The 25,068-nt window shown below is 47.6% G+C and overlaps 1 protein-coding gene across 1 annotated transcript in view; it reads right to left on the bottom strand.

The window, feature by feature from the left end:
• Window positions 1–25,068, bottom strand: part of LOC135554424 (SH3 and multiple ankyrin repeat domains protein 1-like) — a 68,653-nt gene that overhangs the window by 7,604 nt on the left and 35,981 nt on the right. Inside the window, 9 exon segments of the mRNA XM_064986735.1 lie at window positions 7,064–7,172; window positions 7,542–7,660; window positions 8,319–8,375; window positions 8,490–8,516; window positions 9,420–9,428; window positions 14,521–14,601; window positions 14,685–14,820; window positions 14,956–15,080; window positions 15,279–15,361. Of these exon segments, the coding sequence (XP_064842807.1) occupies window positions 7,064–7,172; window positions 7,542–7,660; window positions 8,319–8,375; window positions 8,490–8,516; window positions 9,420–9,428; window positions 14,521–14,601; window positions 14,685–14,820; window positions 14,956–15,080; window positions 15,279–15,361 (746 nt within the window).

Raw genomic sequence — 25,068 nt, forward strand, 5'->3', positions numbered from 1 at the left:
GGGGTAGAGGGATGGAGGATAGACACAGAGCAGAGTGATCAGATGGGTGAGGGATGGGGTAGAGGGATGGAGGATAGACACAGAGCAGAGTGATCAGATGGGTGAGGGACGGGGTAGAGGGATGGAGGATAGACACAGAGCAGAGTGATCAGATGGGTGAGGGACGGGGTAGAGGGATGGAGGACAGACACAGAGCAGAGTGATCAGATGGGTGAGGGACGGGGTAGAGGGATGGAGGATAGACACAGAGCAGAGTGATCAGATGGGTGAGGGACGGGGTAGAGGGATGGAGGATAGACACAGAGCAGAGTGATCAGATGGGTGAGGGACGGGGTAGAGGGATGGAGGATAGACACAGAGCAGAGTGATCAGATGGGTGAGGGACGGGGTAGAGGGATGGAGGACAGACACAGAGCAGAGTGATCAGATGGGTGAGGGACGGGGTAGAGGGATGGAGGATAGACACAGAGCAGAGTGATCAGATGGGTGAGGGACGGGGTAGAGGGATGGAGGATAGACACAGAGCAGAGTGATCAGATGGGTGAGGGACGGGGTAGAGGGATGGAGGATAGACACAGAGCAGAGTGATCAGATGGGTGAGGGATGGGGTAGAGGGATGGAGGATAGACACAGAGCAGAGTGATCAGATGGGTGAGGGACGGGGTAGAGGGATGGAGGATAGACACAGAGCAGAGTGATCAGATGGGTGAGGGACTGGGGTAGAGGGATGGAGGATAGACACAGAGCAGAGTGATCAGATGGGTGAGGGATGGGGTAGAGGGATGGAGGATAGACACAGAGCAGAGTGATCAGATGGGTGAGGGACGGGGTAGAGGGATGGAGGATAGACACAGAGCAGAGTGATCAGATGGGTGAGGGACTGAGGTATAGGGATGGAGGATAGACACAGAGCAGAGTGATCAGATGGGTGAGGGACTAGGTATAGGGATGGAGGATAGACACAGAGCAGAGTGATCAGATGGGTGAGGGACGGGGTAGAGGGATGGAGGATAGACACAGAGCAGAGTGATCAGATGGGTGAGGGACTGAGGTAGAGGGATGGAGGATAGACACAGAGCAGAGTGATCAGATGGGTGAGGGACTGAGGTATAGGGATGGAGGATAGACACAGAGCAGAGTGATCAGATGGGTGAGGGACTGAGGTATAGGGATGGAGGATAGACACAGAGCAGAGTGATCAGATGGGTGAGGGACGGGGTAGAGGGATGGAGGATAGACACAGAGCAGAGTGATCAGATGGGTGAGGGACTGAGGTATAGGGATGGAGGATAGACACAGAGCAGAGTGATCAGATGGGTGAGGGACTGAGGTATAGGGATGGAGGATAGACACAGAGCAGAGTGATCAGATGGGTGAGGGACGGACGGGGTAGAGGGATGGAGGATAGACACAGAGCAGAGTGATCAGATGGGTGAGGGACTGAGGTATAGGGATGGAGGATAGACACAGAGCAGAGTGATCAGATGGGTGAGGGACTGGGGTATAGGGATGGAGGATAGACACAGAGCAGAGTGATCAGATGGGTGAGGGACTGGGGTAGAGGGATGGAGGATAGACACAGAGCAGAGTGATCAGATGGGTGAGGGACTGGGTAGAGGGATGGAGGATAGACACAGAGCAGAGTGATCAGATGGGTGAGGGACTGGGGTAGAGGGATGGAGGATAGACACAGAGCAGAGTGATCAGATGGGTGAGGGACTGAGGTAGAGGGATGGAGGATAGACACAGAGCAGAGTGATCAGATGGGTGAGGGACTGATGGGTAGAGGGATGGAGGATAGACACAGAGCAGAGTGATCAGATGGGTGAGGGACGGGGTAGAGGGATGGAGGATAGACACAGAGCAGAGTGATCAGATGGGTGAGGGACTGGGGTAGAGGGATGGAGGATAGACACAGAGCAGTGATCAGATGGGTGAGGGACTGGGGTAGAGGGATGGAGGATAGACACAGAGCAGAGTGATCAGATGGGTGAGGGACTGAGGTATAGGGATGGAGGATAGACACAGAGCAGAGTGATCAGATGGGTGAGGGACTGGGGTAGAGGGATGGAGGATAGACACAGAGCAGAGTGATCAGATGGGTGAGGGACTGAGGTATAGGGATGGAGGATAGACACAGAGCAGAGTGATCAGATGGGTGAGGGACTGAGGTATAGGGATGGAGGATAGACACAGAGCAGAGTGATCAGATGGGTGAGGGACTGGGGTAGAGGGATGGAGGATAGACACAGAGCAGAGTGATCAGATGGGTGAGGGACGGGGTAGAGGGATGGAGGATAGACACAGAGCAGAGTGATCAGATGGGTGAGGGACTGGGGTAGAGGGATGGAGGATAGACACAGAGCAGAGTGATCAGATGGGATGGAGGGACAGATGGGTGAGGGTAGTAGGGATGGAGGATAGACACAGAGCAGAGTGATCAGATGGGTGAGGGATGGGGTAGAGGGATGGAGGATAGACACAGAGCAGAGTGATCAGATGGGTGAGGGATGGGGTAGAGGGATGGAGGATAGACACAGAGCAGAGTGATCAGATGGGTGAGGGACGGGGTAGAGGGATGGAGGATAGACACAGAGCAGAGTGATCAGATGGGTGAGGGATGGGGTAGAGGGATGGAGGATAGACACAGAGCAGAGTGATCAGATGGGTGAGGGACTGAGGTAGAGGGATGGAGGATAGACACAGAGCAGAGTGATCAGATGGGTGAGGGATGGGGTAGAGGGATGGAGGATAGACACAGAGCAGAGTGATCAGATGGGTGAGGGACTGAGGTATAGGGATGGAGGATAGACACAGAGCAGAGTGATCAGATGGGTGAGGGACAGATGGGTGGGGTAGAGGGATGGAGGATAGACACAGAGCAGAGTGATCAGATGGGTGAGGGACTGAGGTATAGGGATGGAGGATAGACACAGAGCAGAGTGATCAGATGGGTGAGGGACTGGGGTATAGGGATGGAGGATAGACACAGAGCAGAGTGATCAGATGGGTGAGGGATGGGGTAGAGGGATGGAGGATAGACACAGAGCAGAGTGATCAGATGGGTGAGGGACTGAGGTATAGGGATGGAGGATAGACACAGAGCAGAGTGATCAGATGGGTGAGGGATGGGGTAGAGGGATGGAGGATAGACACAGAGCAGAGTGATCAGATGGGTGAGGGACTGAGGTATAGGGATGGAGGATAGACACAGAGCAGTGATCAGATGGGTGAGGGACTGGGGTAGAGGGATGGAGGATAGACACAGAGCAGAGTGATCAGATGGGTGAGGTACTGGGGTAGAGGGATGGAGGATAGACACAGAGCAGAGTGATCAGATGGGTGAGGGACTGGGGTAGAGGGATGGAGGATAGACACAGAGCAGAGTGATCAGATGGGTGAGGGATGGGGTAGAGGGATGGAGGATAGACACAGAGCAGAGTGATCAGATGGGTGAGGGACGGGGTAGAGGGATGGAGGATAGACACAGAGCAGAGTGATCAGATGGGTGAGGGACAGATGGGGTAGAGGGATGGAGGATAGACACAGAGCAGAGTGATCAGATGGGTGAGGGATGGGGTAGAGGGATGGAGGATAGACACAGAGCAGAGTGATCAGATGGGTGAGGGACTGGGGTAGAGGGATGGAGGATAGACACAGAGCAGTGATCAGATGGGTGAGGGACTGGGGTAGAGGGATGGAGGATAGACACAGAGCAGAGTGATCAGATGGGTGAGGGACTGGGGTAGAGGGATGGAGGATAGACACAGAGCAGAGTGATCAGATGGGTGAGGGACTGAGGTATAGGGATGGAGGATAGACACAGAGCAGAGTGATCAGATGGGTGAGGGATGGGGTAGAGGGATGGAGGATAGACACAGAGCAGAGTGATCAGATGGGTGAGGGATGGGGTAGAGGGATGGAGGATAGACACAGAGCAGAGTGATCAGATGGGTGAGGGACTGAGGTATAGGGATGGAGGATAGACACAGAGCAGAGTGATCAGATGGGTGAGGGATGGGGTAGAGGGATGGAGGATAGACACAGAGCAGAGTGATCAGATGGGTGAGGGATGGGGTAGAGGGATGGAGGATAGACACAGAGCAGTGATCAGATGGGTGAGGGACTGAGGTATAGGGATGGAGGATAGACACAGAGCAGAGTGATCAGATGGGTGAGGGACTGAGGTATAGGGATGGAGGATAGACACAGAGCAGAGTGATCAGATGGGTGAGGGATGGGGTAGAGGGATGGAGGATAGACACAGAGCAGAGTGATCAGATGGGTGAGGGACTGAGGTATAGGGATGGAGGATAGACACAGAGCAGAGTGATCAGATGGGTGAGGGACAGAGCAGAGGTAGAGGGATGGAGGATAGACACAGAGCAGAGTGATCAGATGGGTGAGGGACGGGGTAGAGGGATGGAGGATAGACACAGAGCAGAGTGATCAGATGGGTGAGGGACTGGGGTAGAGGGATGGAGGATAGACACAGAGCAGAGTGATCAGATGGGTGAGGGACGGGGTAGAGGGATGGAGGATAGACACAGAGCAGAGTGATCAGATGGGTGAGGGACTGGGGTAGAGGGATGGAGGATAGACACAGAGCAGAGTGATCAGATGGGTGAGGGACTGGGGTAGAGGGATGGAGGATAGACACAGAGCAGAGTGATCAGATGGGTGAGGGACTGGGGTCAGAGAGGGATGGAGGATAGACACAGAGCAGAGTGATCAGATGGGTGAGGGACTGGGGTAGAGGGATGGAGGATAGACACAGAGCAGAGTGATCAGATGGGTGAGGGACTGGGGTAGAGGGATGGAGGATAGACACAGAGCAGAGTGATCAGATGGGTGAGGGACTGGGGTAGAGGGATGGAGGATAGACACAGAGCAGAGTGATCAGATGGGTGAGGGATGGGGTAGAGGGATGGAGGATAGACACAGAGCAGAGTGATCAGATGGGTGAGGGATGGGGTAGAGGGATGGAGGATAGACACAGAGCAGAGTGATCAGATGGGTGAGGGATGGGGTAGAGGGATGGAGGATAGACACAGAGCAGAGTGATCAGATGGGTGAGGGACTGGGGTAGAGGGATGGAGGATAGACACAGAGCAGAGTGATCAGATGGGTGAGGGATGGGGTAGAGGGATGGAGGATAGACACAGAGCAGAGTGATCAGATGGGTGAGGGATGGGGTAGAGGGATGGAGGATAGACACAGAGCAGAGTGATCAGATGGGTGAGGGATGGGGTAGAGGGATGGAGGATAGACACAGAGCAGAGTGATCAGATGGGTGAGGGACTGGGGTAGAGGGATGGAGGATAGACACAGAGCAGTGATCAGATGGGTGAGGGATGGGGTAGAGGGATGGAGGATAGACACAGAGCAGTGATCAGATGGGTGAGGGACTGGGGTAGAGGGATGGAGGATAGACACAGAGCAGAGTGATCAGATGGGTGAGGGATGGGGTAGAGGGATGGAGGATAGACACAGAGCAGAGTGATCAGATGGGTGAGGGATGGGGTAGAGGGATGGAGGATAGACACAGAGCAGTGATCAGATGGGTGAGGGATGGGGTAGAGGGATGGAGGATAGACACAGAGCAGTGATCAGATGGGTGAGGGATGGGGTAGAGGGATGGAGGATAGACACAGAGCAGTGATCAGATGGGTGAGGGATGGGGTAGAGGGATGGAGGATAGACACAGAGCAGAGTGATCAGATGGGTGAGGGACTGGGGTAGAGGGATGGAGGATAGACACAGAGCAGTGATCAGATGGGTGAGGGACGGGGTAGAGGGATGGAGGATAGACACAGAGCAGAGTGATCAGATGGGTGAGGGATGGGGTAGAGGGATGGAGGATAGACACAGAGCAGAGTGATCAGATGGGTGAGGGATGGGGTAGAGGGATGGTACAGAGAAAATACTGCTGAACAAAAGAACAGATGATTCATGTGGGAGGCTGTCTGTCTGTCTCTGTAAGCCTGTCTGTCTAATTGTCAAGCTGTCCTCTCATACATCTGTAAGCCTGTCTGTCTAATTGTCAAGCGGTCCTCTCATTCATCTGTAAGCCTGTCTGTCTAAGCGGTCCTCTCATTCATCTGTAAGCCTGTCTGTCTAATTGTCAGCGGTCCTCTCATTCATCTGTAAGTCTGTCTGTCTAATTGTCAAGCTGTCCTCTCATACATCTGTAAGCCTGTCTGTCTAATTGTCAAGCTGTCCTCTCATTCATCTGTAAGCCTGTCTGTCTAATTGTCAAGCGGTCCTCTCATTCATCTGTAAGTCTGTCTGTCTAATTGTCAAGCGGTCCTCTCATTCATCTGTAAGTCTGTCTGTCTAATTGTCAAGCGGTCCTCTCATTCATCTGTAAGTCTGTCTGTCTAATTGTCAAGCGGTCCTCTCATTCATCTGTAAGCCTGTCTGTCTATTCATTGTCAAGCGGTCCTCTCATTCATCTGTAAGTCTGTCTGTCTAATTGTCAAGCGGTCCTCTCATACATCTGTAAGTCTGTCTGTCTAATTGTCAAGCGGTCCTCTCATTCATCTGTAAGTCTGTCTGTCTAATTGTCAAGCGGTCCTCTCATACATCTGTAAGCCTGTCTGTCTAATTGTCAAGCGGTCCTCTCATACATCTGTAAGTCTGTCTGTCCTCTAGCAGAGATGATGACCAACAATATCATTCTGTATATACTGGTAAAAGTACAGCAACGGTCATTTGCCAACAGGGTGAGATGTTATACTGCCTTTAACTTGGCGAGTCACAGGAGAAGTCCATCGTCTTTTGCTGTGTCACATTCAACCACAGTTCCAGCTTCTGTGATGAACAGCTCCTACAAACAGTGTATCAGCCTACAAACATTTTAGTACATTACAACACATATAAACTGCTATTCTCCACAGCAGAAGCATACTACAACATGAACCAGGACAGAGACAGAACAGGCAGACTAGAAGCACATGGTATGCTACAGCTGCAGACAGTGTTACAGCACAGGCCTTAAAGAGTCTAGAGGACAGACAGACGGACAGGCCGGCCAGAGGGCCTGCCAGACAGACAGCCTCACCGATGGATTTCTGTCGCAGCATACCGTGTGGAGGGGCGTGGCCTGATGTGAACTGGGAGCGGTCATAGCCCAGCCCGGTCATCCCCATTTCTGACTGGTCGTAATTTGGCTGCACAGCAAGAGAGGGAAGAGGAAGCAGAGGACAATGTTCAGAAAGGATAGAACCTATATAACCGAATAAACTTTGCAGACTGTGGTACTGTAAGTGAATAAAATAGCTTCACTATTCATGAAAGAGTTGTCTAGTAGTATAGTAGCTTAGGCAGTCAAATCAATCTTATTTGTATGGGTGTTGCATCAAGCTAACCCACTAAATAACATTGTGTAGCATCTCCTAAAGATGTGGGTGTTACCATAGGAACACTACAGGACAAACTGTTCCTCTCAACCTCATGACAGGTGATCTCACTAGTGAACACGAGCGCTCGCACACACACACACGTGCACCAGCACACACGCAACGCCGACACACACACACCTCATTGGCGTAAAAGGAGCCCCGGCTCCTGTCTCTCCTTGCCCCCTGACCCCGCGTCCCTTGCCCCTCATTGGTGCTGATTGTCTGCTGAGCTGCTGCCAGGATCTCATCTAGCTTATCTGAGAGACAGTGAGAAAGAGAGAGAGACAGAAAGAGAGAGATGGGGAGAGAGAGAGAGAGACGGAGAGTGAGAGAGACGGAGAGAGAGATAGAGAGACGGAGAGAGAGAGAGAGAGATGGAGAGAGATGGAGAGAGAGAGAGACGGAGAGAGAGAGAGAGAGAGAGAGAGAGAGAGACGGAGAGAGAGAGAGAGAGAGAGAGAGAGAGAGAGGAGAGAGATGGAGAGAGAGAGAGACGGAGAGAGATGGAGAGAGAGAGAGAGAGAGAGAGATGGAGAGAGAGAGAGAGATGGAGAGAGAGAGAGAGATGGAGAGAGAGAGAGAGAGAGATAGAGACAGAGAGAGAGAGAGAGATAGAGAGAGAGAGAGAGAGAGAGAGAGAGATAGAGACAGAGAGAGAGAGAGAGAGAGAGAGACAGAGACAGAGAGAGAGAGAGAGAGAGAGAGAGAGAGAGAGAGAGAGAGAAAGTGGTATAGAGTTAGAGAAGAGGATGCGACAGAGTGGAGGAGGGACAGGGTGAGGGAGAGGAGAGAGGGACAAATCAAACCAACAAACACTCCACCACACATCCACCCACTGAGGGGGAATTTATTGATATGTGAAAAATAAAGCCCGGCTATTCCCCTGATGCTGTACATGCATATGAAGTCTCTTACTCAAAGCCATCTGATAGACTGTCCTCTTCTTCTCTGTAACTTGTGAAGACTCGAATTCTGAAAGGATACGGAAAAACCCAGTAAGCTGACTGAATGCTAACTGGCTAGCAGAGACGTTTGCAGTTTTAACAGATAAAAACACAAAGCATGAAAGGAGTTTGTGATTTGTACCTGATTTTTTTTTCCAGGGGGTAGCAGCTGAGGACAAAGCAAAGGCAGACATTAACTTTGGCACTTGAGTTACTGTAACACCATCACTTGAGTTACTGTAACACCATCACTTGAGTTACTGTAACGCCATCACTTGAGTTACTGTAACACCATCACTTGAGTTACTGTAACGCCATCACTTGAGTTACTGTAACACCATCACTTGAGTTACTGTAACACCATCACTTGAGTTACTGTAACGCCATCACTTGAGTTATTGTAACGCCATCACTTGAGTTACTGTAACACCATCACTTGAGTTATTGTAACGCCATCACTTGAGTTACTGTAACACCATCACTTGAGTTACTGTAACACCATCACTTGAGTTACTGTAACACCATCATTTGAGTTATTGTAACGCCATCACTTGAGTTACTGTAACGCCATCACTTGAGTTACTGTAACACCATCACTTGAGTTACTGTAACGCCATCACTTGAGTTACTGTAACACCATCACTTGAGTTACTGTAACACCATCACTTGAGTTACTGTAACACCATCACTTGAGTTACTGTAACACCATCACTTGAGTTACTGTAACACCATCACTTGACTCACTGTAACACCATCACTTGAGTTACTGTAACACCATCACTTGACTCACTGTAACACCATCATAGTAAGTAACACTCCTATGTGTGCTGCAATCAGAGATGTCTGTGTCCTCTTTGTGACACACACACACACACTCACGCACCCAAGCGTACACACACACACACACACACACACACACACACACACACACACACACACACACACACACACACACACACACACACACACACACACACACACACACACACACACACACACACACACACACACACACACACACACACACACACACACACACACACACAGCCTTTCAGACAGAGAGATGTCTCACCTCTCTCCACTGTGACGCGTCCCCACCACAGGAAAGTGCAGTGAGTTGAGAGGAAAGACAGAGGTTAAAACAGAGTAGTGGAGCGTGAGTAGACCACAGGGTTCTACAGACGGGTTTAGAGAGTAGTGGAGCGTGAGTAGACCACAGGGTTCTACAGACGGGGTTTAGAGAGTAGTGGAGTGTGAGTAGACCACAGGGTTCTACAGACGGGTTTAGAGAGTAGTGGAGCGTGAGTAGACCCCAGGGTTCTACAGATGGGTTTAGAGAGTAGTGGAGCGTGAGTAGACCCCAGGGTTCTACAGACGGGTTTAGAGAGTAGTGGAGCGTGAGTAGACCCCAGGGTTCTACAGACGGGTTTAGAGAGTAGTGGAGCGTGAGTAGACCACAGGGTTCTACAGACGGGTTTAGAGAGTAGTGGAGCGTGAGTAGACCACAGGGTTCTACAGACGGGTTTAGAGAGTAGTGGAGCGTGAGTAGACCACAGGGTTCTACAGATGGGTTTAGAGAGTAGTGGAGCGTGAGTAGACCACAGGGTTCTACAGACGGGTTTAGAGAGTAGTGGAGCGTGAGTAGACCACAGGGTTCTACAGATGGGTTTAGAGAGTAGTGGAGCGTGAGTAGACCCCAGGGTTAGACGGGTTTAGAGAGTAGTGGAGCGTGAGTAGACCCCAGGGTTCTACAGACGGGTTTAGAGAGTAGTGGAGCGTGAGTAGACCACAGGGTTCTACAGACGGGTTTAGAGAGTAGTGGAGCGTGAGTAGACCATAGGGTTAGACGGGTTTAGAGAGTAGTGGAGCGTGAGTAGACCACAGGGTTCTACAGATGGGTTTAGAGAGTAGTGGAGCGTGAGTAGACCCCAGGGTTCTACAGACAGTTTTAGAGAGTAGTGGAGCGTGAGTAGACCACAGGGTTCTACAGATGGGTTTAGAGAGTAGTGGAGCGTGAGTAGACCCCAGGGTTCTCAGAGCGTGAGTAGACCACAGGGTTCTACAGATGGGTTTAGAGAGTAGTGGAGCGTGAGTAGACCCCAGGGTTCTACAGACAGGTTTAGAGAGTAGTGGAGCGTGAGTAGACCACAGGGTTCTACAGATGGGTTTAGAGAGTAGTGGAGCGTGAGTAGACCCCAGGGTTCTCAGAGCGTGAGTAGACCACAGGGTTCTACAGACGGGTTTAGAGAGTAGTGGGGCGTGAGTAGACCACAGGGTTCTACAGACGGGTTTAGAGAGTAGTGGGGCGTGAGTAGACCCCAGGGTTCTACAGACGGGGTTTAGAGAGTAGTGGAGCGTGAGTAGACCACAGGGTTCTACAGACGGGTTTAGAGAGTAGTGGGGCGTGAGTAGACCCCAGGGTTCTACAGACGGGTTTAGAGAGTAGTGGAGCGTGAGTAGACCCCAGGGTTCTACAGACGGGTTTAGAGAGTAGTGGAGCGTGAGTAGACCCCAGGGTTCTACTGACGGGTTTAGAGAGTAGTGGAGCGTGAGTAGACCCCAGGGTTCTACAGACAGGTTTAGAGAGTAGTGGAGCGTGAGTAGACCCCAGGGTTCTACAGACGGGTTTAGAGAGTAGTGGAGCGTGAGTAGACCACAGGGTTCTACAGACGGGCTTAGAGAGTAGTGGAGCGTGAGTAGACCACAGGGTTCTACAGACGCGGTTTAGAGAGTAGTGGAGCGTGAGTAGACCCCAGGGTTAGACGGGTTTAGAGAGTAGTGGAGCGTGAGTAGACCCCAGGGTTAGACGGGTTTAGAGAGTAGTGGAGCGTGAGTAGACCACAGGGTTCTACAGACGGGTTTAGAGAGTAGTGGAGCGTGAGTAGACCACAGGGTTCTACAGACGGGTTTAGAGAGTAGTGGAGCGTGAGTAGACCACAGGGTTCTACAGACGGGTTTAGAGAGTAGTGGAGCGTGAGTAGACCCCAGGGATCTACAGACAGGTTTAGAGAGTAGTGGAGCGTGAGTAGACCACAGGGTTAGACGGGTTTAGAGAGTAGTGGAGCGTGAGTAGACCCCAGGGATCTACAGACAGGTTTAGAGAGTAGTGGAGCGTGAGTAGACCACAGGGTTAGACGGGTTTAGAGAGTAGTGGAGCGTGAGTAGACCCCAGGGATCTACAGACGGGGTTTAGAGAGTAGTGGTGTGTGAGTAGACCCCAGGGATCTACAGACAGGTTTAGAGAGTAGTGGAGCGTGAGTAGACCCCAGGGTTAGACGGGTTTAGAGAGTAGTGGTGTGTGAGTAGACCCCAGGGATCTACAGACAGGTTTAGAGAGTAGTGGAGCGTGAGTAGACCCCAGGGTTAGACGGGTTTAGAGAGTAGTGGTGTGTGAGTAGACCCCAGGGATCTACAGACAGGTTTAGAGAGTAGTGGTGTGTGAGTAGACCCCAGGGATCTACAGACAGGTTTAGAGAGTAGTGGTGTGTGAGTAGACCCCAGGGATCTACAGACAGGTTTAGAGAGGGGTTCAGACAGACCCCTGTGACTGTGTGAGCTTGTGTATTGTGGGGACCACGTTTTTAGAGGTGGTGAGTGGTAGGAAAGTAGTCTGGTTTAGTGTTTTGTTAAAATGTCTTAAATGTTAGCTGAATGATGTTCAGGATCATTTCATTTCAGACACGCCAAGTCATTCAGTTTAGAAAACAACAGTGTGTGTAATAACTGTTGAACAACTTTCCAATGAAAAGAAAGATAGCATACTGTCATTAGCCTTGTAATCGATGCTTCGGCTACTGCTTTAGAAGTGAAACGTGCTGTTAAAACTACGCTGAACAACCCAGGTAAGTGTGTGATATCATTTCCCTGTTGATGCTGGTGCTATCGTGCAGTGTGACCTCCAGGTGAACTGGGACACTGCACCAAACATAGAGGTGAGACAGTTTAATGGGCATTGTCAGAGGTAGCTATATTCATTCATGGCATTAGAATAAGCATATGGCTCAGGCTGATATGACTCCCTCACACATTCTGCTCCTGAAACCTTTAGGGAATGTGCATATGGAATGAGGAGCAGAAGTTGATCTGTAAAGAACAGTTGCAGGACAGACTTTTATATGAAAAGACATGTTTGTTTATGAAGATGAAATGAAACAAATATATCTACTGTATGGTTCTACATTAAATATGGAGAGTATAGTTGCATTATCACCCTGGACAGGGGCCATGTATCTGTGGGGTTATACAGTAGATATACTGCTATTACAGCATTAAGGTGTGTGTAGTAGTGGGACGAGGGGTTGCAACATTAGTGTAGTGTAGGTTTGGCATGTTCCATACTATAGGGGTAGTGATCATTGGTTTACAGGTGGGGGGAGATCAGGGCAGGGCAGGGGGGTCTGTGGGGCGGCTGCTCATGCTGTGTGTCAATCAGTCAGTCAGGGGTTTGGATGAGGTGATGAGGGGTTAGTTAGGGGTTTGGACCACAGAGAGGGGTGATGGGGAGATAGTAGGGGTTTGGACCACAGAGAGGGGTGTTGGGGTGATAGTCAGGGGTTTGGACCACAGATAGGGGTGATGAGGGGATAGTCAGGGGTTTGGACCACAGAGAGGGGTGATGGGGAGATAGTAAGAGTTTGGACCACAGAGAGGGGTGTTGGGGGGATAGTCAGGGGTTTGGACCACAGAGAGGGGTGATGGGGGGATAGTCAGGGGTTTGGACCACAGAGAGGGGTGTTGGGGGGATAGTCAGGGATTTGTACCACAGAGAGGGGTGTTGGGGGGATAGTAGGGGTTTGGACCACAGAGAGGGGTGTTGGGGGGATAGTCAGGGATTTGTACCACAGAGAGGGGTGTTGGGGGGATAGTAGGGGTTTGGACCACAGAGAGGGGTGTTGGGGGATAGTCAGGGGTTTGGACCACAGAGAGGGGTGATGGGGGATAGTCAGGGGTTTGGACCACAGAGAGGGGTGTTGGGGGATAGTCAGAGGTTTGGACCACAGAGAGGGGTGTTGGGGGGGTAGTCAGGGGGTTGGACCACAGAGAGGGGTGATGGGGGATAGTCAGGGGTTTGGACCACAGAGAGGGGTGTTGGGGGGATAGTCAGGGGTACAGTGAGCTAGTAGTTACCCAACCATCTGGATCTTATCCTGGCTCTGCACTAGAGGAGATAATAAGCCGTGTGTATTGAGGACAGGAGTCATGTCCCAGCAGACTGGCTTGTAAGGGAGAGTGACATGTGGGAGTCTGTTGGAATGAGCTGGAATCTGACCTAGGATCAGATAGGAAATACTCAGAGGCTCCCGCTTGCCTCTCATATTATCTGCTCCCATAAATCATCATCATGGGCGAAGTGAGCATGCTCAGTGGAGACCGCAGCAGCATCTACAGTAGTCTCCCTCAGAGTGACACCCACCCCCTGCAGTGTTACCCTGGCAACAACACACTCAGCCAGGGTAGGTGTGTTTGTGGAGACGTGGGACTGGTCTGGGGGTGCGGGGGTTATGGGTCTGGGGGTGCGGGGGTAAAAGGGGGCGCAGTGAAAAGGATCAGGGGGTGGGTGGGGTCATTGTTTGAGGGGTTACCTGTAGTGGGGGTGCTGGAAGTGACAGTGTGGAACCTCTGAAAGAACAGTGAAATGCATTGAGACTCTCATCCATGTTGGTACCCTAACAATGCTGTCACCATTAAGGTTCTGACACCTTTCCCTGGACACTCAGACAGTACATGACAGTGTCACTTCTCTGCCTCTCTTGCTTCCCCTCCTTTTCTTCCCTCTGTCCATCACAGCCCACCTCTCTGTGACTTTGTATCCCCTTTCCTTTCCCAATGGGCACACACTGGCTGAAACAACACATCATTTCAATGACATTACGGTGAACCAACGTGGAACAGACGTCTGTGCCCAGTGGGTTCTTTCTGGGTTCTTTCGTTTTTTAGGCCTCTGTCGCTTTTTTCCCTTCATGCATCTTAAGCTCTACCCATCCCTCCTGTCTTTCACCTTCTCTTCTCATCATCTCTCTCTATCTCCAGACCTAGATCTCCCTCTGCTATACATTCCTTTGTATTCCTTCTAGATGCTCTTTCCCTCTCCGTATGTTCCTGGTCTCCTTCCTCCTCTGTCCTTGTCTTTCCTGTCTCTACCCAGAACCCAACCCGTATCCCCCATGTCTTACCCATCTCCTCCAGTTCTGAGGTCATGGATTTAGAGCGGAGAGCGATGGCCGGAGTGCTTAGTCTTTTACTCTGCTGGGGGACTGTGGAGAAAGGAAAGCATTATTATCCTCATCCTCGTCGCCATCATCGTTGTCGTAGTTCCAGACCCTGTGTTGTCTCTTACTTTTCTTTCTCTGGCCATCCTCCATGTCAGGGTTGCGTGTCACCATGACAACCTTGACCATGAGGGCGTTTCCACCTTGCCTGATCATGTTGACCACCTGCCTGTGTCCCACCTTCACCACATTCTGACCATTCACCTGAGAGGGGGATGGGGGGGAATAGAGGGGAAGAAGAAGAAGTCCATGTCATTGGTTAGAGAGGGTGATTTTTCATAATAACAGTCATTGTGAAGAATCCAACTTCAGCTCCCATCATGCCCTAGCAGCACACACCTCAATGAGGAAGTCTCCCATTCTCAGACCGGCTCTCCAGGCCACGCCTCCTTCGTCGACAGACTCCAGGTACTGCAGTGCTGGGAAGGCTGGGGTGGGAGTGAACTCTTCGATGGGGGTCTGAGCTGAAGACAGAGAACAGAGGGGTAACCAGCATTATGTCATAACCACTGTAACAACTAGACTGATGAAGCCCATGCAGCACAGGGAGACTGTCCAAGTGTGTTCATCTGTGTGTGTGTGTGTGTGTGCCTGTTTGTTAAAGGCCTGTCTGTATGCCTGACTGTCTATCTATCAACAGCTGATCGCACGTGTTTCCTTACCCTTGGCTCCTCTCAGCACAAAGCCAAAACCCTCACTGTCTTTTTTCTGCAGAAGCACTGTCTTCTCCTTGATGATATAGTCACTAAGAGAGAGGACAGAGAGAGATGGGGAGAGACACTTAGCGATAACATGAGATACATTAAAAAGGAGTGGAAAAAGGGGACAGCAGGAAGAAGAGAAAGAGAGAGAGAGGTAGGAGAGATAGAGGTAGGAGAGATAGGTAGGAGAGATAGAGGTAGGAGAGATAGGTAGGAGAGAGAGGTAAGAGAGAGAGAGGTAGGAGAGATAGGTAGGAGAGAGAGAGGTAGAGATAGGTAGGAGAGAGAGAGGTAGGAGAGATAGGTAGGAGAGAGAGAGGTAGGAGAGATAGGTAGGAGAGAGAGAAGTAGGAGAAATAAGTAGGAGAGAGAAGTAGGAGAGAGAGAGGTAGGAGAGATAGGTAGGAGAGAGAGAGGTAGGAGGGAGAGAGGTAGGAGAGAGAGAAGTAGGAGAGATATGTAGGAGAGAGAGAGGTAGGAGAGAGAGAAGTAGGAGAGATAGGTAGGAGAGAGAGAAGTAGGAGAGAGAGAGGTAGGAGAGATAGGTAGGAGAGAGAGAGGTAGGAGAGATAGGTAGGAGAGAGAGGGGTAGGAGAGAGAGAGGTAGGAGAGATAGGTAGGAGAGAGAGAGGTAGGAGAGATAGGTAGGAGAGAGAGAGGTAGGAGAGAGAGGTAGGAGAGAGAGAGGTAGGAGAGATAGGTAGGAGAGAGGTAGGAGAGAGGTTAGGAGAGAGAGAGAGGTAGGAGAGACAGAGGTAGGAGAGAGGTAGGAGAGAGGTTGGAGAGAGGTAGGAGAGACAGAGGTAGGAGAGACAGAGGTAGGAGAGAGAGGTAGGAGAGAGCAGTAGGAGAGAGAGAGGTAGGAGAGAGAGGTAGGAGAGACAGAGGTAGGAGAGAGAGCGGTAGGAGAGAGAGGTAGGAGAGAGAGGTAGGAGATAGGTATCCCCCTGCATACATGCACACTGCCCCAGGAGGGAGCCTTAATCCTGGGAGAGAGAGGGAGGTGAGAGGGGTCAGAGACCTTCTGAAATGAGGGCACATTTTTTAAGCACATGAATTAATACATTTAACTGTCTCTGCCCTGACTCGGCTCCCCAGAGCTGGGCAGTGGGTTTTGTATTTCCTGTGTCCTCTCTGGGGTCAGGGGTCAGCTGATGACATAATGCACCAGACCAAGGACTCGCTGGGCAGCCTTGTGTCGGCGACTAGGTGAGGTACAGTGAGTTTGCGCTGGGTTGGTTGACAGAAAGACCAGAGATGTTGTTCCAGAACCTCACGCTCTAAGATGCTCGGCTATATATGATGATGACGGTTGCCTGAGCAACAAGCTACAGGATGTAGGATCCAGCTGGTGTAATATAGAGAGGCCTGACTCCACTGGAAGAGAGAAATGTATGCACAGCGAGGTGCTCTGATGACACAGACGTAGTCATCCAAAGAAGAAGAATCCTCACATGTGGAGCCAATAAAGAGGTCAGGTTATGTTGGTCCGCCTCGCTAAAATAGCCTCATGAATAAACAGGGGATAATGAGTATGGGAGATGACAATAATTGGCCATTTCCAGTTGCTATCTAACTAGAGTACATGGAGCTATCATGGAAAGACCACAGAAGAAGTGAGAATACCCACAAGCACCTGCATGTCAGCCACTTGATCCCCTTTTGGAAGACCTAGTTTAGGTAGTTAACCAGTCATCCAATGATTCAACTAGCTACTGTCAACATACTGTTTACCTTGAATAATGTTTACGTACTGTATGTTGCTTGACTGTTTCTCTTCCCTTCTTCTTCTTCACCCAAGTCCCCTCCGCTGGCATAGCAACTGGCATAGCAACTCACTTAAATACAGTCATTTGCCAGCATGAACCAATGAGCACCACACAATCACGGACTGCATCCATCTGTAATGACACCTTCCTCATAATTGAGCCTAGTGCACCACTGTTGACCAGAGATGAATGGGATCTATATGGGGAATAAGGTGTAATTTGGGGCCCGCCACACCATGGGGATTGGTTTGTTAGGTTGGTTATGTTCCTCACACAAACATTCCTCTGGACTGCAGCCCAGTGGTATCTATACTGACACAAGCTCTCCTGTCATCAAGTCTGTCACCAACTCAAGGTTGTGCATACCGTAATAACACCACACAATCATCTAAGCATGTTCCTCCTACATGCATACCTACTGTATCTCCAATGTAACTGATCCATGCAACACAATCTAGAAGTTAGAGCTGCTGGGGGATATGGACAAAAATCCCCATCCTGATAAATGACCTCAATTAATGCTGTAACCATAAATAGAATGATACGTTTATAACATTCATGTGCACCACAGTTTATAACATTCATTAATGTGCACCACAGTTTATAACATTAATGTGCACCACAGTTTATAACATTCATTAATGTGCACCACAGTTTATAACATTCATTAATGTGCACCACAGTTTATAACATTCATTAATGTGCACCACCGTTTATAACATTAATTAATGTGCACCACAGTTTATAACATTAATGTGCACCACAGTTTATAACATTCATTAATGTGAACCACAGTTTATAACATTCATTAATGTGCACCAAAGTTTATAACATTCATTAATGTGCACCACCGTTTATAACATTAATTAATGTGCACCACAGTTTATAACATTCATTAATGTGCACCACAGTTTATAACATTAATGTGCACCACAGTTTATAACATTCATTAATGTGAACCACAGTTTATAACATTCATTAATGTGCACCACAGTTTATAACATTCATTAATGTGCACCACCGTTTATAACATTAATTAATGTGCACCACAGTTTATAACATTAATGTGCACCACAGTTTATAACATTCATTAATGTGCACCACAGTTTATAACATTAATGTGCACCACAGTTTATAACATTCATTAATGTGAACCACAGTTTATAACATTCATTAATGTGCACCACAGTTTATAACATTCATTAATGTGCACCACCGTTTATAACATTAATTAATGTGCACCACAGTTTATAACATTAATGTGCACCACAGTTTATAACATTCATTAATGTGAACCACAGTTTATAACATTCATTAATGTGCACCACAGTTTATAACATTCATTAATGTGCACCACCGTTTATAACATTAATTAATGTGCACCACAGTTTATAACATTCATTAATGTGAACCACAGTTTATAACATTAATTAATGTGCACCACAGTTTATAACATTCATTAATGTGCACCACAGTTTATAACATTAATGTGCACCACAGTTTATAACATTCATTAATGTGCACCACAATTTATAACATTAATGTGCACCACAGTTTATAACATTAATTAATGTGAACCACAGTTTATAACATTCATTAATGTGCACCACAGTTTATAACATTAATTAATGTGAACCACAGTTTATAACATTAATGTGCACCACAGTTATAACATTAATGTGAACCACAGTTTATACCATTAATGTGAACCACTGTTTATAACATTCATTAATGTGAACCACAGTTTACAACATTATTGTGAACCACAGTTTATACCATTAATGTGAACCACAGTTTATAACATTAATTAATGTGAACCACCGTTTATAACTTTAATGTGAACCACAGTTTATAACATTAATTAATGTGAACCACCGTTTATAACATTAATTAATGTGCACCACAGTTTATAACATTAATTAATGTGAACCACAGTTTATAACATTATTGTGAACCACAGTTTATAACATTAATTAATGTGAACCACAGTTTATAACATGAATGTGCACCAACGTTTATAACATTATTGTGAACCACAGTTTATAACATTAATTAATGTGAACCACAGTTTATAACATGAATGTGCACCAACGTTTATAACATGAATGTGCACCACAGTTTATAACATTAATTAATGTGAACCACAGTTTATAACATTAATGTGCACCAACGTTTATAACATGAATATGCACCACAGTTTATAACATTAATTAATGTGTACCACAGTTTATAACATTAATGTGCACCACAGTTATAACATGAATATGCACCACAGTTTATAACATTAATTAATGTGTACCACAGTTTATAACATTAATGTGCACCACAGTTATAACATGAATGTGCACCACAGTTTATAACATTAATTAATGTGAACCACAGTTTATAACATGAATATGCACCACAGTTTATAACATTAATTAATGTGTACCACAGTTTATAACATTAATGTGCACCACAGTTTATAACATTAATTAATGTGTACCACAGTTTATAACATTAATGTGTACCACAGTTTATAACATTAATTAATGTGAACCACAGTTTATAACATTAATGTGAACCACAGTTTATAACATTAATGTGTACCACAGTTTATAACATTAATGTGCACCACAGTTCATAACTATTATCCTCTAAACTACTAATACTAGTTTAATGGTTGTCCCATTAACAATCACCCATATTAGAAAACTTATTTCATTTCAAACTTCAATCAATCAATCAATCAATCAAATGTATTTATAAAGCCCTTCTTCCACAGCTGATGTTACTAAGTGCTGTACAGAAACCCAGCCTAGAACCCCAAACAGCAATGCAGGTGTAGAAGCACGTGTAGAACTACACATTTCTCTAGTATAGGATACTTTTCGTAGTGAACGGTAACAGCAAAATGCCTGCGATCAGTGATCGGTATGGTCGGTGCGGATCATTTGGGGTTTATCGTCCCAGCTCTGCTATAAGTATTGGTAACATCATCTAGAAGCATAGCAAGGGGGACTGCTACCCATGGCACAGCATGCACCTCTCAAACCACTTCTCATTCTCTTATACACTAATGTTTGTACACATACACAGGGGCACACATTGATAACGCACACACACGTACACACACCATATGTAGACACAGTAGAAGCAGAGCCACGAGCGGGGATACATGTTATAGATCTGCCTCCTATACCTTGTTCTCAATCAACAACAGCTCACAGACCGTCACACACAGAGACCCACAAACACGACACACACACACATTCTGCAGATGAGAGAAGCAGCAATTATCAGACAGTTGTGTCGGTACTGTGTTGCTACTGAAGACAGACGTACAGACACGGAGAGGGAGAGGAGAGTGATTAATGTACATGGAGACACAGCTAGGCTGTAACGTTACTGCTAATGTACCGGGCTGTGCATGCGTCTCTCCTTCCTCACTACACACACACACAGACACAGACGCACACACACACACAGACGCACACACGGACACACGTACAGGCTCATGCATTGCAACACATCCCATCTGTCTATCGATTAGTCTTCCTAATCACTCCAGTCTACCATCCATGTCCACATGCATGCTCCTCTCCCTCCCTCCCTGCTTCCCTCCCTCCCACCATCCCTCTATCCTCCAGCCCTGCGACCAGTGAGAAATCAAAAACAGCCAGTACCTGTAAATGAACCAGACACTCCTATTCATGGGGCCTAGCGACGGCCAGGAAGAAGAGAGGGAGAGATCCTCCTCGCCGCATCCCCCCATCGCCATTTCCCCCCCCCTCCTCCTCCTCCTCCTTCTCGTCTTCCAGCGAGAGAGCAGTGAGTACGAGCCGAGGGAGGGGAGGAGAGGAGGAGAGAGCGATGGAGAGAGAGAGAGTGAGGGCCTAGCTCTCCCAGCCCCTTCATACTTAAGACAGACAGAGAGAGAGAGAAAGAGAACGAGGGAGAAGGAGAGAGATGGAGATGGTTCACTGTGACTGCGACACAGAGAGAGAGAGAGAGAGAGAGAGAGAGAGAGAGAGAGAGAGAGAGAGAGAGAGAGAGAGAGAGGGGAACAAGAGAGGGAGAAGGAGGGAGTGTGTGAGTGAGGGGGAAGATGGTTTAGCATAAAAAGGGAGAGAGATATGAGGTAATTTTGAGAAAGGGGAGAAAGAGCGGGCCAAGGGGTGATCGGGTTTGTTTGCTGAGTATGTGACTATTTCATACACCAACAGAATATAAAGAGAAAAGAGACGCACTGACACGCACACACATACACACACTCAAACACATTCCTTTCTCCTTTCTTCTATCTCTGTATGTATCTCTCTCAGTGGTATTCACCAAGTCTGTCTATCACTGTTTTCCTCCTCAGTTATGATTCTCCATTCACAAGAACGGATGCATTTTGGATGAGTTAAGGCCATGTTCTGTTTGACTCCTCTCCCTTGCCGTAACTCACTCCAGATAGGGAGATACTGTATAACGCACTGACTGTTGCTCTGAACTGTATGAGGCTTGCATCCTGTCATCACAATCACAATGTTTTTCACAACTCATATATGTATACAGGCTATTTATGATCATTATGATAGATGATTCATCTATTATCAAATTCACATAGAAATCTGACTTCTTTGAAAGCACGTCTAAGAAGCAGTAGATGTGTTCTATGTGAGCTATTTCTATGCTTCCCGTTCTTAAGTTTAGTTTTTGCATCTTTTACTTTCAGTTTTGTACAATAGCTTCGACCAGCTGAAAATACAACATTTTGGGTTATTGAAAATGTATTTCACAGCGGTTTAGATGGTACAATGATTCTCTACACTATGCATTGCTTGTTTTGTCAAAATTAACAGAAATCAGGAGAACTATTAGAATTTTAGCAACCAGGAAATAGTAGAGAGATTTCTGCATATTGCACCTTTAATAAACCAAATATAGACAACACGTGAATTCTATATTCTCTCTCTCTTTTTCCCATCTCCTACCTCTTTTCACCACCTGTCAACCTATGTCTTCCTCCCATCTCATGTCTCTACCATTTCCCCATTTCTGTAATCTCTGCACTCGTTTTGTCCTACCCCTCTTCCGTCCTCTCTACTTCAGTGACCCTACATGCCCTTAGATCACTCTTAACATCTCCCCTCCCCCATGGCCTTTAATCAACACACACACATGTCCCCTCCCCTCTCCTCCTCTTTCCTCTCTCACATTGTCTGTAAACAAAGCAGAGTACATGAATGAAAAGATGAGAGCGAGGCAGGGAAACGGGAGGAAGGAGACGCATCAAGACAGACAGGAAGAAGAAGAGAGATTCAGCTGGGGATGAGCAGCAGAAGGAAGAGAGAGAATTAGAGCGAGAGAGATTCTCTTTAAAAGGCACTCACATCATCTCTGTCAGTGCTTCGTTCGATGTATGTCGATGTTGTCTTCTGTCGCCTTTCCCTCCCTCCCTCCCTCTCTGCCTCCCTGTCTCTCGCTCAATCTCCCCCTCTCTCTCCCCCTACTTCTCTCTGGTGCCTTTCTGCCTTCACTGCCTATTGCTGTTCTTCCCTTCTCTCTCCTTCCCTCCCTCTCTTTTTGTTTCTCTCTCTGCATGTTAAGCTATACTGCTGTGAATTTAGTGTATGGCCCCGCGCGTGTGTGTGTGTGAGGGAGGGAGAGAGAGGGAGAGAGGGAGAGAGAGAGAGAAAGAGAGAGAGGGAGATTGAGTGAGAAAAAAAGAGAGCGGGAGAGATTGAGAGAGAGAGAGAGAAAGAGAGTGAGAGTGAGAGAGGGAAAAAGAGTACAAGGGGGAGGGGGCAAGCGAGAGAATGTTGGCAGGTGTTTGGTCATGTTAGTGTGTGTGACTCGTGTGTGTGGTCATGTATGTGTGACTCGTGTGTAACTCGTGTGTGTGGTCATGTGTGTGTGACTCATGTGTGTGTGGTCATATGTGTATGAGTGTATGTGTGCATGAGTGTTCACCTATAATGTAAAACGTACAATGTGCACCAGAATGTGATTTGAAAGCACCTCTTGTGATGGAGGGCAATAATCCACTCTTCTCCAGAATGTGTGTGTGCTTCCTTGTCCCTATTTCACAGACCGCTGCCCCAGAACAGTTGTCATGTGTGTTACTAGGGGAGTTCACTGCCATGGGCTCTGAGACACAGGGAGAGAGGGGGCATGGAGGAGGGAGGCTTATTTGGATGGAAGAAGAGAACAAGGAAGGAAGGAAGGAAGGAAGGAAGGAAGGAAGGAAGGAAGGAAGGAAGGAGGAGACAAGTAAAGGAGTAAAGAAGGGAGGATAAGGTCAAATAGGGAGAAAGGAGGAATGGATTGATAAAGATGGACACTAGGGGTGAAAATGTATAGAGGGAGAACATCTCTCCCTGATCATCTCTCCTCCTCCTCTAATCCTTGTTAATGTAATCGCTGTGCCACAATATCAATTTAAGCCATTCATTTAGCTGACTGCCGTCTCGACCGAGCCTTGTTAAACTGTCACAGCTAGTCAGAGCAGTAAAAGCCTGCTTCATTAGACAGATCAGGAGGTGTACAAGATCTCTTACTGTCAATATAAAAACATCTTCCATCTAAAAGCGGATTGAAAGGTGATGAGGTGAAAGGGGGGTTGTTCATTCACCTCTATTTCCTCTCCTGCGTTCTCTCTCCCTTTTCTCTTCTTCGTCTACTTCTACATAGTGTAGAATCTCTCCTTCTCTTCACCTCCTTTCCTTCTCTGTTCATCCCTCTCTCCCTCCAGAATGCCCTTCCCTGTCTGTTCTCCAGATGGGAACACCACAGGGGAGGGAGGGTGATGGAGAGAAAATGAAAAAGAACAGGGGGTGAGTAAAACGGTGATGAATAAAAATAAAGGGAGCGATAGAGAGAGAGAGGTGGAAGGGGTGACAAAGCCAAATATAGAGGAGTGGAAAAAAGCAGGGTGAGATGGATCCACACTAGTGCTCTGATAAAAACAGACCTAGCAGTGAGTTAGCAGTGAGTTAGCAGTGAGTTAGCAGTGTCACAGACTGACTAAACAACCTGGAGTTTTATATCGTATCGGGTACATTTGTTAGTCAGAGTTAAATATCCCTGATGTGGGTGTAGAAACGTTTGTGTGAGTTTTCATGTAGGTGTCAGTCGCTTGGTAAGTCTAAATGAAATGACTCAAAATAATGAATGCTTTTGTGTGTGTTTGTGTTGTCGAGATGGCAGTGTGTTTATTTCTTTGTGAATAATTGTCCAAGTCCAGGACCGTTAAATTGGTTTGCCTCATAACAGAGCCTCTCTGAGCCGCCACGCAAAAACATGACATTAAAGAGAAGGACATTACATCACTAGGTGTTAATGAGAGGAGTTACACTCCAAAGTGTCAACGTAGCGATCTGGAAGTCAACAACAACGACAACAACATAATCAACAAGCACATCAGTAGAGGATACGTCGATGACAGTCTACAGAAGTTCAGATATCAGACCAGTACTGTATGTAACTTCAGATATCAGACCAGTACTGTATGTAACTTCAGATATCAGACCAGTACTGTATGTAACTTCAGATATCAGACCAGTACTGTATGTAACTTCAGATATCAGACCAGTACTGTATGTAACTTCAGATATCAGACCAGTACTGTATGTACTTCAGATATCAGACCAGTACTGTATGTAACTTCAGATATCAGACCAGTACTGTATGTAACTTCAGATATCAGACCAGTACTGTATGTAACTTCAGATATCAGACCAGTACTGTATGTAACTTCAGATATCAGACCAGTACTGTATGTAACTTCAGATATCAGACCAGTACTGTATGTAACTTCAGATATCAGACCAGTACTGTATGTAACTTCAGATATCAGACCAGTACTGTATGTAACTTCAGATATCAGACCAGTACTGTATGTAACTTCAGATATCAGACCAGTACTGTATGTAACTTCAGATATCAGACCAGTACTGTATGTAACTTCAGATATCAGACCAGTACTGTATGTAACTTCAGATATCAGACCAGTA

This window comes from Oncorhynchus masou, chromosome 14 (assembly GCF_036934945.1).
Source record: "Oncorhynchus masou masou isolate Uvic2021 chromosome 14, UVic_Omas_1.1, whole genome shotgun sequence".
Lineage (NCBI taxonomy): Eukaryota > Metazoa > Chordata > Actinopteri > Salmoniformes > Salmonidae > Oncorhynchus > Oncorhynchus masou.